Here is a 12468-nt window from a genome sequence, read left to right as displayed (position 1 = left end):
GTTCTGTTGTTTCTATTTATTTTTGTATTCTGTGCTTACAGGGTGAAAACCACCTGCAGTGGTACATCCCTTCCTGGTAATTTAATATTAGACACAGTTTGTTTAGGTTACTGAAGTACAGTAACCTAATGTTTGTGAGTGAAATAGGACTACAGAAAACCATTCAGGAAAGATGGTGATAATTTTTATAATAAAACTGTTTTTAAGAATTTTCTTCTAGATCCTAATCATACGTAAACCTCTCTTTATTTCCTAAATTGGGTAATCGATGTCCAGAAGAGTTCATAGTTCTAGACTGGTACTACATAGAGTGTCCAGTGCACTTAACATAATTTAGCAAGACTTTAGTTTCTTTCCAGGACCACTGAGAGCATGCATTTAAGCACACGGGTCTCTTAATTCTTGGGTTAGGAGTGAGAACATCCTACATGGATGTTAGTTCTGAACTTTGCTACAGCACTGCATGGAGCAGCTGAGCACTATTAGCCTCCAAGAGTGGTGGTACTTGTCCTAAGTTCTTAAGGGTGCTTATAGCCTCCTGGAAAGTTGGAATTTCTTTACTTAAAAAAAAAAAAGTCAGTGGACCCTTGATTCTAATTAACATTAAATCTAACATTTTTCTCTTGTGTTAACAACAGAAAAAAATACATGCATACAACAGTGACAATAAATAGGGGAAATAAGACTCTATTATAATTACTTTTGAGTTACAGGATATTAATTCCTATTAATCTATTCATAGAGAGCCGAGTTGCTAACAATGTGCAAATCAGGTTTTTAGAAGTAGGAAACAGCACTGCCTCTGCAATCCACAAGTGTTGAGAGACACAGCAATTCAAAGAAAAGACATTTCTACTTGCTTTACACAGAACTTAGCTCACACATTCAATTTCAGACCAAATGTTTGTAGTGCAATTTTCATTTTAACTGAAGTGCCAATTTGGCAGAATGCCTCAGCCTTATTAGGCAGACAGACTGAACAGACATCACCTAGCTCTCTCCTGATCAATAAGAATGGTAGGAGTTGTATTTCACTGAACAAGTATAATCCTATTTTTCCTGTTTATAGGCAGATTGTGACACCTGACAGTTCTTATTTCCTACATTATACAGAGCTTTACACTTAAGGAGGGACAGGAACTACATCTTCTTTATTTTCTGCAATGGGCGGGCAATCTCCCTCACTTTCAAAGTTTACATTCACGAATGAAGAGCATGCTGTTGCTCCAGGCTGGTCTGTCTGGACAGGAGCTTCAGCTTGTGGCTTGTTCTGCTGTTCCTGATGCTGTCTTTCTGCTTCTTCTGACATTTTGTTTTCCTGTTCCTCCTCTTCCTCCTGAAGAGAGATAACCAGATTCATATGCTACTATTTACTATTTACCACTTACTTAGATTAACTTGAAGCCTTTCCATAAAAGCATACCAGTTGCTATTACAAGGCAAGGACATTTGTTCCACTAGAAAACAGTCACAGTTGATCGTAAGATGAGGTACATTCTAGAAATCCCATTATGGAAAAAAAAAACCACCAAAAGTGAAGGATTAAACCTTGTTAAACACAGAAAAAAGACACATACCTAGATAAGCAGTTTTAGTTAATAGCAACAGTGATTGGTCTGCCTCCTCTAAAGCTTTTTCAGCTCTCAATAAAAAAAATAACTAATAAAGCTTTAAATATGTTTTTCATCTCTTCTAAATGAAGATTTTTAAGGGTTTTTTTTGCCGAAAGCACTGGCTACCTATCAGTGTTGTCCAGTTATGCTTTAGAACAAATGGTAACCTTGTGTTCAATTTACCCATGACACTGTGTTGAACAAGTTTTACAGCTGGAAAGTGTATTGCTAGCAGCCACCTCTACAGTGTTCAGCCCCTGTCCATCCAACTTTGTCACAGTGTTGACTTGAAAATGCATTGTACAAGAGAAACAGAGCAGAGGTCAGGACCCACCCATTTCTAAGACTGATGAGCTGGAGAGAATAGGCTGATGGATAAAAAATTGTTAATCATGCATCCAATGAAAACTGGAGACAAGCTGAAATTGAGGATCTAAAGCTTCATTTTAATGCTAGAATAAAAATTTTATTTTTTAGAATACCAGGAAAGAAAAGTTGGGAGAAAAGGGAGTGCAAGAACCCTATCTCTCACACATACCTCTCTCTTCATTCTGTAATACTCATCAATGGCATATTGATATTTTGGTGTGCTTATCCCCAGAACAGATGCAATCTTTTCTCCCAGGAAATCACACACTGAAAAATAAAGAGAGGTTTACATATGATTAGGATCTAGAAGAAAATTCTTAAAAACAGTTTTATTATAAAAATTATCACCATCTTTCCTGAATGATTTTCTGTAGTCCTACTTCACTCACAAAATAAAACAAAAATCTGTGAGGTTAATCTCCTTATAGGTAATTATTAGCTGAATATACTAATAATTGTTCTTTAGGATAAAGAATGAACAAAAGGAGAAGGATATGAAATTCAATGAAAATATATATGGTGGTAGTGTTTGAATTCTGCTCGTTTCAGCTTTGGATCTAAGTTTGTTTTGCTAGGAATCAGTTAAAGGGTAAGCGTTGAGCTGAACTTCAACTGAAAATTAAGGTTAGACAAAAGTACATGGGTACCAGCTGTACTGGCAGTTCAGTCTAGTGGTACTAACAAACTAGACAGTATTTATTGATACAAGCATACTTCAAGTCACTTTTAACAATGTTCTGTGTTGCGTACTAATGGATTAATAAAATATTTATGTTTCAGCTGCCTCAATTTTCAAGCTGTAGGCTACATTCAGTGCTACTTTGCTAAAACAGGTAGGGCACAGTCAAAAGTATGGAACAGGGGGAAGTTTGTGTCATTCAGTTTCTTTACCGTGGTGATGGCTACAGCACTGGTTGAGTAAAGGCAATCAAGAAGTCAAATATACTGCACTTCAAATTGTAAATCTGCCCCAAGGAAGCAAATGAGTTAGTCATCTTCAGGGAAAAAAAGTTAATAGTTAGCAACTGACTACTTCAATGAACATTCACAATAACTAATTTTACAGATATCCCGGCATCCCAAGCATTGGGCAAAAGACCAGTTCAAATTACAAATGTAAGAGCCAAAAATGAAGGGCGAAGAAGAAAGCACTGACCTTCAAATTCATAAAGGACTTCTGAAAAAAGGACAGCATTACCTACCCTTGCGTATGAAGAACAGATGAGTCAAGGAATTTAATTACACTGCACATTAGAGAAAAAGTGTTTCTAAAAATAAAGATAGGTTAACTAATACAACAGACTGCCAGAAAATTTTAAAATATTCAAAACTCCATAATATTTGCGGAAAAAAAGCCAATAAAGATACTTTACACCTTGGAAAGAACACAGACTATGACAAGCATTTTTAAAACTTGGCAAAATTCTAAGAGGTCCATGAGTCATACAAATTTCTGTGCAGTGAGTTTAAGACCCTTGACAATAGTCCTGCTTATTCTGTAACCCCAGAAGTTCATCGTACGCCACACAACTGGATGTGTCCTTGGGATAATTTCTAGTTGTCTTCAGAAAAACTGTCAGTTTAGTCACACCAGCCAGCATTCTTTTCAGGTAACATCACACAGAATGGTTCCATACAAAACCTAACAGAAAGCTGATACATTCCCTTGCCAACACCAACCTATCTCCATACGAAGAAAAAGGGGGAGAAGTGTTCATCAAAAGGGTATTTTCCAGTCATTCTTCCATGCAAGAGTTGTTGATGGAAAGTAAAAAAAAATTTTTAAAAGTGCCTAAGGCAAGAGAGTACATCTCCACAGATTAAGTACAGTTTGATTCATACTTCTGAAAAAACAGCAAGTAGAAGAACCCAAAGATGATTTACAGTCTGTCAACATCACTTTGTGACTTTCAGTATTCCCTTTCTGGTTTACCCAAGAATTAAATAAAGCAGTACCTGATAAGGTTGATGTGGCAACTCGCAGCATGTGAAACCACAAGTAGGGTCCCCATGTGAGTGTTGTCTGCAGGAACAAGAGTAGTATGAATACGTACAGCTGTATGTTCATGGCACAAAATAACACATGCAAAACCTCAAACAGCTTGAGAAGAAAGACCTGCAATGTCTTGTTTTCCAGCTACTACAATATTTTTGCTTTAAAATAAGTGTAGACCAGACAAATGAAGAAAAGTATCACCACAAGATATAAATATAGCCATGGTTTACCTCTGGGAAATTTTCTTTCACTGCTTTTTGTTTCCTGCTCCCAGACTTGGGAAATGACAAGCAGCCAACTCAATCCCTGACTAGAAAAAGCTCTCCACAACATTCTGAATTCCATCAGGCCAAGAGGAGAAGTGAGGTAACAAAGTAGTCTCTCATTACAATAATGATTGAACTGCAAATGACTGTTTAAAATCAAACCAAACCTTCAAACCTCTGAGGAAGAGGCTGCTTTCAAACATTTACAACCAGATAGGAATTATCCCTTGAAACTGCACCTGAAAAACAAAACCAGGAGAACCGAGGGAGGAGGAGAGTTACCACAGCTCTGAGGGAGCAGTGGAGATGCTGCCAAGCAAATCGCCGGGGGTGATGTGAACCACGAGGAACACAAGATGAATAAAACAGGGCTCAAGTGGAGTCACCTCAAGCATTTGCATGTGAGTGAGGAAGTGTCTCCAAAGAGCCTCCACACCAGGGCACACAACATAAACATGAGGAATTGGAGATCTGTGTGCAGCTGCAGGGGTAGGATCTCGTCATGATCCCAGGGATGGGGTGAATGGACTGAGTGCTGCTGTGGAGGGGTACAGACTCTTGAGGAAGGGCTGGCCAGGAAGACAAAGAAGGGGAATTGCTCTTTGCACAACTGTGGTGTATTCACAGCTACAGGAAAAATACTGCAGCCTCCAGACAAACTGATACATTCATATATATATATATATATATATATACACACACACATTGTAAATTAAAGATTTAGAATTAAATTAATTATAAAATAATGGGCATGCACAGGCTATGCTTTTCATCAAGGGAAGAAACTGTATCGGTTAAAAAAATCCCCAAACAAAACCATGTAATAAAAAGGAAAAGGGGAAAAGCAGATTCCAAGGTAAAGAGGAAAAAAATTGTAGGCTTTCATTTTTGTGAAAAGGCAAATTCAACTTTCATAGTGAACCAAAACATGTTTATAGTTAACAGGCTGCTGTATTCAAGCAAGCTCTTTGTTACGTATTTCCCCCCAGAAAAGATCTCTGTAGAAGTACTTTCTTCTGGAACGTAGCAATTAAAAGTGTCAGCTTTCATTACGTGAAACACATTAGCTCTACTCACATACGTAAGTATTTATAACTTCTATAAGAACTGTTTGGTAGTAACCTTTTTCTAGTTTCTTATTTAATAGATATCTGTACAGGAACAACCAATATTATTGTAAATAATACAGCTACAGAAACTAGCTGGTATGGCTTCAGTATGCATGTACACAAGCTACCAGACTTTGGTGCTTTCCAAGCATAGTCTCTACAAATCACTGCAGCAAGAAATTGTCTGTCAAGCCAGAAACTCAAGTTGGGCAGGCTGACAAAAAGCCAGATGTTATGTATTTTTGGCAGTGGATATGGAAAATGTCCTGCCAAGGTAAAAGTGTAAGCAAAATCAGCTGCTATCCTGCTCACACAAAAGCACCTCCTGCTCATTGATTATGTGCTCAGTTGGCAGACAGGCTAACGAGGAGTTTGTTCAGTTGAAGAAGTCAAAAAAAGTGCTGGAAAAGCTTGTTGCCACAGGTGCAAATAATGGCACTGACAGGGCTCTGTACAATCCTTCATGATGAGGTGACAGGGTTAAAAAGCATTCACGCAGGGCACAGGACAAACAAGGGCCTGCTGTGTGCTGTAAGAAAGAAGCTACAAGAACCCCCATAACATTTCAGAGTGGAAAGACAAAGCTGAACTTCAACGTGACAGAAGAAACTCAGACCCAGAACATTCTAACAAGTTTGTGGTAACACAAACATGGGTAACAGCTGAGGCTCGGCAGACACAGAGGTTCTATTTCTACTCTTCCCCCAGCACAGTTAAAAATCAGTTTGGTACATTAGAAGCACTTCTAAGTTCAGCTTCATGGGAACCTCTGCTTTCTCACAAAGCCCAACCAGACACTTCCTCATCCCTGACAAGCAAGGCTTTGCCAGACCCCTCAATTTAAAAGGTAACTTTCTTTCCAGTGTCTCAAAAGGCAATATAAAATCATGGGAGAGGCTACTCCACAGAAATTCAACAGGAGAAAGGAGATGGCATGGAGAGAAAACCACCAGGAACAACCAGGAACAAAGGAACGCATCCAAGGAGTCACCTTCTTTTTCTACACATTCCCCCTTTACCTCCTCAGGGTAAATTTGGGTGCCTTCCCAGAGCACCTCAGAGATGGAAGCAGAAATGGCAGATATGAGGCAAGAACTGGTACTGGGGAAACTGGAACTGTTCAAGTGACATGAACAGGGCTGTTAAGTAATGGCTCAGTACAAATTAATCAAATTAATCCTTGCCTGTGAAGTAGCTTTAATGCACTGAGCTGGGAACTGGAAAACCATACCCAAGTCAGGTCCTACAGACCTACACAACCACATACCCAGATACTGTATTTCAGCTTCCTTTGGCCAGCCAGAGAAGCCTTAATGTTCAGTCTTTAATCATCAACTCAAGGACACAGCAGTACTGTATTTCTTGACTGGGAACAAGGGACAGTATGAAACGCAGTACACTGGTTTACTGTATTTCTCCTGCAATCCATCTCTTTAGTATACGTTTCTACGATGTTTAATTATATTATTCAGCTACCCTGACTTTATTTTGTTGTTAAAATGGAAAACACAATGGTTTTGACAACTGATTTTTAAATTACAAAAAATCTTAATGTACAATTTTAATTTAAATAGGAATGAACATAATGGATTCAATCACTGATAAAACCAAGAGGCCTCTGGTCCAATAACAGAACAGGCTTTTGTGTCCTACTGTGGGGCTGCCAAAGGGAGCACACATGTTCCCTTGAATTTCTGAGTGCACCATGTTCCTAAACAATCCATATATATATTTATTTTTGGCAGATTTCAGCCCTAATAACACTTAAATTTTCCAAGGTATGTAGGGTTTCTTTTTGTCAGAGAAAATGGCAAAATGAGAAAAATAATAATTACCTTGATTTCAGAAAAACAAAATCCTGTATTCAGTAGTTAATATACACCACCAAATAGATACTTTTTCATTGATTACCATGCCAAGATACATTTTTAATTAGTTTAATCCTTGCCTGTTCATTGCTATAATAGGTTCTTTAGCGTATGCACCACGTAAAACTGTGACATCTAAGACAAGCCAGTGAAAACAAGATCAGGAACACGCACACCATCCTCCATCAAGAGCTTCTACCATATTATGAGTAGTTATTACTTGGTCAGTGACTATTTTTCTCCTTCATCCCCAAATTGTTAGAGAAAATCAGAGTTGGACGGTCCTCAAGAGAAGACTTTTTTCTATTTGAAGTTAAAGCCCTTGTGACTACAGGATATCAAGATAACCTTCCTGCAAGGTTGTGTTTCAATCTTTCTGAGCATTGAAGGTTAATAAAGTTAAATCTCTCCTGGAGTTTTGTTGCAGATGTCTTCTCGGGATGAATTCTAAGGTTATCACACCAACAGTCATGTTGCTTACAGCTCCTCTCTGAAGACTTACACTCCACCTTCTGCCTATTCATCTAATAGGTGAATGCAGCAAAGTGCTGCACCACCAGGTGTCCCTCCAAGGATAAACAGAAGGATTATCTTCTTAATTAATACAAAATAAAGTTTTGGTGGACAAAAGCAAATTTACATATAGAGTGCAAATATCTACATTTTAGGACAAAAGAATCAAAAATACATTTATGCTATTAAAGCATTTGAATTTCAATGTGAGAACACTCAGATAATACTGAATGCTACTATCTAAAAAATAATGTGTTCTGGATTAAAAAATATAAAACATAATAGAATGGACACCCCAGTCCAACAGTGTTAATGAACTGAGTGCTGACCTACAGAAGCACCAGAAGTTGTTTCAAAGAAAATTTAAAACCCAGTTCTTTTTGAGAATTTGTTTTGTTATGAATAATAGGAATCCACCCCACCAAGTGCTCTGGCTATGGTATTACCAGGATATATACATACTACTTTGCTTAGTAAGAAACACATTGTCATTGCCTGCTTAGCTCTAAAAGACAATTAAACCAAGGTACTTAAGACATTTCTTTACAACACAGCAAAATATTTGTTTCCCTTAAACTCATTCAAAAGCTGCCAGGATGCTAATAACAGCACAGCTTTGAAATTTCTTGAAAGTTCTATTCAAAATACTAAATGTGCTTTTTCTAAAAATAAACTGGTCCAGAAACAGCTATTACTTGCAACATACTTTTTTGTATCCCAACTGAGATAACAAGTTTTAGACATGCTGGTCTCAGCAAACAGACTATTTAATTGCTTTTATAGAAATCCTACAATAAAAACATTTTAAAAGCAGCTGTTGGCTAAAACATCAAAGCTCAGCTTGGACTAACATTTCTTCAATTGTCTGGCTCAGCTGGGATACATGAAGCATGCAGGAGATAAAGTAAACCTCACTTAATGGCAACCCCTGCTCTAATCAAGTTCATTCTGTCCGAGGTAAAAAGCAATACATAATAAGGTAGAGTGTGCTCCACAATAAACTACTCCTGGTAGTTTGGGGGGTCCTTTTATTAAAAAGTGTATTCAAAATTAAGGATTTAATAAACTGTGAAAGGAGAATAACACAATCTTAACTCCACCATACAATATACTTTTTGGTATTCAGAAAAGGAATCGGTATTAGGAAAGGAGGGGAACAATCATGCAGCATTTCTGGCTGTTGTGCATACTTGAGGGCTCTTTAGATAAGTGTCCATTTGCACAGCAGCGAGCATGTCTCTGCCCTCACAACACCTACACCAAGGCTCGTGAGCCTTCCATCACTGCACCACCATAGAACTCTTTCCACTGTCAGAAAATGGCACAAAAAATTATACACAACTTGTTCCCTGCTCATTATAATTGGGAAAAAAAATATCTCAGACATTCACAGGTATCTGACATGACTGCCTAGTGGGGAACAGACCTCACTCTGAAGATACCTGAACATTACCATAATAGTCAGTAAGTTTCACACTTCTTGCATTTCTTTGAGAAGATCCTTAAGGAGGAAAAAAACACCCTAGTACCCAGCAAGGCAGCTTAACACTTTACTCATTGTTTGTGACTACAATACATTTCTTTTCCAACTATAAACTTCATGTGTATTTTATACTGATAATATCCTACCTGCTATCAGGCTAATGTCATTTTTTGTTGTATACAAGAACTGCCTGCCAAGAAAGAGAGCACTGCCATCAATCCATGCAAAACGCAATGCAACAGCTTAACCTGTGAGTCATTAGGAACCCCAATCCCAGCTAAATTCCCATAGTCTCACTGGAACTTAGTCCTCAATCCACCTTTTTTCTTCTTCAAAATAAATGCATTTTACAGAGGGGAAGAGAGGTATTGCTTGACAGTCAAAGCAAACCTCTTAGGGTTCACCACTTCTTCAGAAGAGCATAACCAGAAAGTCAAACCCTTCAGTCCCTTCAAGAAAGCGAAGCTCTCCCAAGATGGATACACATATTAATAAATACAGGACCTACTACTGGAGAGTAAATAGAAAGCTTTGACCACAACATTTCTTAATTATGGATTCCCAAACAATGGTGCAGGAGTCTCTTCAACAGCAATGTCAAGTAGAAAGCAGGGTGCTGTTTTCTGTACATGCAGGGAACTCTAAAGTATGGGAAGAAGCAGCTCTACACCAGTGTCTGCCTTCAGTATGCAACCAGGCAGGACTAGCTGCTGCATGAAGCCCTGGCTCCTGGCTGCCTGACCACACTCCAGCGTATCAGGGAGGATCCAGCCGGTTTGGGAGTCTCCACCTCAGTGGCACCCAAGCACAGAGAGGGCCAAGAAGAGAGCTCCACCAGCAGGCAGGACATAGGACTGCAGACTCAACTTACTGGGGGCAGGATTGTTGTACAAGGGTAAGAGAAGAGGTGGTTGGGACACCAGTTTCTGGGGTTGTCATAAAAGAAACATGAGACTGGGCATGTGGAGAGATGAAGAGCAGGATGTGGATCTTCTCTGGGACTGACTGCCAGAGGGTGGGGAGCTGCTGCCGCTGGTGTTGGCACATGCAGCTGTAAGCTTTGCAATCACACTATCACTGCAAAATAGTTCATCAGGCAGGCCAACAGAATAAAACAGATTAGATATTTCATTTTACCTCTAAGTATAGATCCAGAATCATTTACAAAAAGAAAAATGCATTTTAGCAGCTACAATGCACACAACCAGCTTTAATTGTTGAGACTTCACTGGAATCTGGACCAATAAAAGGAAACTCCATTCACAGGCTCAGCAACATCTCAATAGCTTACAAGACAGATGAACATTACCTACAGGGACTAGGCAGGTCCTTTAAAATCTGGATTGTTGGCATGGTAACCCTAAACTACAGGTTTAACTCTCCACTGTCAACAAACATAAGGAAAAAAAAGTCTCCCCTGCAACATTTTTTTTTAAAACAACAGTACAAATCAAGGAGATACCAGGCAAATATTATTAGAAAGGGACGTGCTGGAGAAGACAAACTAGAACTGTGAAGAAATTAAACCCCTTTCTAATTAGTAAGGCTACTTTAGTGGAGGAGAACTCCAGGACAAAACTTTCCAAGAATACTTTTCAAAGATTTCTGAGTCCCTTAAGCCAATCCAATTATTAGAATTTATAATAGTAAAGACTGTATCAGATTTATGACACAAAAAATTAAGTATAAAATGTTGTTACCCAGTAAACCAGAAGTAGCAATTTATCAAGTAAAATACCTACAGGATCTACAGGTGGCAACAGGTCTTTTTTCTCTTGTTCATCTTCCTCTTCATCTGTGCTGTATTCTTCCATTGTTTCTCCACTTGCAAAATGAATAACCCTCCTTGGAATTTTCTTTTTCTTTCCTATGACACCCAGCTCCACATTCTCAAAGCCACTATCTCCCTTTGAAAGTTGCTATAAAGGAAAAAAAAAAATCATTATCTCAAGTACACGCTTCTGGAACTGGAAAGTTCCCCCTTAACAAACTTCATGAGATTTTAAAAGTATTTTAGATTGGTTATCATATCCAGTGGACATTTAGAAGACATTTGCCTGTAGGTAAAAGACTGAAACATTCTTGTTTGCAGATATGTAAAAACTGATCCCTTCTCTAAAAGTAACAAAAAGGTTTCTTGTTGGGGCATGTTTCATTAACTAATTTGGTAAGCACATAAATTTTAATATTTAAAAGTATTGTTGGGTTTGGAATTAATATCTAATGAAATTAATCAAGAAGCTCATAGGCTGTAGCCACCTCTTTGCAAGTTCAGACAGACACCTCTAGCACAAAAGAGAACTGAATAACTAAGCAGCCAGGCTCAAGCTTTAAAAAGATGCACCAAGGAATCTGCCCCTGGGGACTTTCATCAGTAACCATGACTAGTACAAGGGACCATGGTAAAAGGACAACACTTAGTTTTGTGGCTAAGAACATACAAAGTGAGAAGTACAATGTCTGGCTGTGTTCTTCCAGCTGCTGAATGCTACAATGCAGTCTTTGGGTCACAAGCATTATGAATATATACTTCTAATTCAAAGGCCAGTCAATAAATCTTTAGGCTAGTCACTCCTGCCCACAGAGAACTTGAGTAAGATTTTGTATTGCAGCTATCAAAACAGAGCCTTCATCTTGGTAGAGCTTTAAGAGGCTACTGCAATAAATGCACAAAACTGCTGGAAACACTTCTGTCATGTAGAGAAGGCCACAGAGGTTAGGAAATGTCAACCACATGTTTTTAATGTACCATGAAGGTTTTTAAAAATGCATGAGCTCATGTAATTTGAAACTGTATAAGGAATGACATGCATAGTGTGTGCAGAATCCAGGTTGCATAAAATGGGCACATTCCAATTTCCAACTTCTTCCCTATACAAACCTAATGATCTCCACAGAGCACAATTCAAAATTATAAATAAAAATACATGCTTTATCACACAGTTATAAGACATCCCTTAATCACTGCAAGTGCAGCATCACCATCCCCATCTCTCACACTAGATTACACAACACAGCTTTGCAAGGCAAGCAGGCTTGGTTAGCTGGGAAAGACTGTGGGCATGGGAGAGAGGGGCAGCAGGGGATCACGGGGAGCAGAACAGCTTCCTTCATTCCAGCCACAGACTCTTCTCATGCCCAGAGAGAAGAGGGAGGGAAGGTAAAGATCACGTGCTGAGCTCTAGTGTGGAGAGGGAGCGCACTCATTCATCATCTCTCCGAGCCCTGTACCACCGCTTCTCAAAACTGCA

General features: G+C 38.7%; 1 protein-coding gene across 1 annotated transcript in view; it reads right to left on the bottom strand.

Moving 5' to 3' along the window:
* The window catches only part of FAM177A1 (family with sequence similarity 177 member A1), a 12433-nt gene extending 1269 nt beyond the window's left edge, over positions 1-11164 (bottom strand). The window contains exons 1-4 of the mRNA XM_017741924.1: positions 10960-11164; positions 3939-4005; positions 2152-2249; positions 1-1336 (exon numbers count right to left, since the gene is read on the bottom strand). The exon at positions 1-1336 is cut by the window's left edge and continues 1269 nt beyond it. Of these exons, the coding sequence (XP_017597413.1) occupies positions 1124-1336; positions 2152-2249; positions 3939-4005; positions 10960-11031 (450 nt within the window). The 5' untranslated portion in view covers positions 11032-11164 and the 3' untranslated portion in view covers positions 1-1123. The remainder of the gene's footprint in view (positions 1337-2151; positions 2250-3938; positions 4006-10959) is intronic.
* Positions 11165-12468: the final 1304 nt, after the last annotated feature.

Source organism: Corvus brachyrhynchos, unplaced genomic scaffold, assembly GCF_000691975.1.
Source record: "Corvus brachyrhynchos isolate BGI_N302 unplaced genomic scaffold, ASM69197v1 scaffold115, whole genome shotgun sequence".
NCBI classification, from domain to species: domain Eukaryota; kingdom Metazoa; phylum Chordata; class Aves; order Passeriformes; family Corvidae; genus Corvus; species Corvus brachyrhynchos.
Note: the sequence above shows the minus strand (reverse complement) of the source record. Positions and strands in the feature narration are given on the sequence as shown.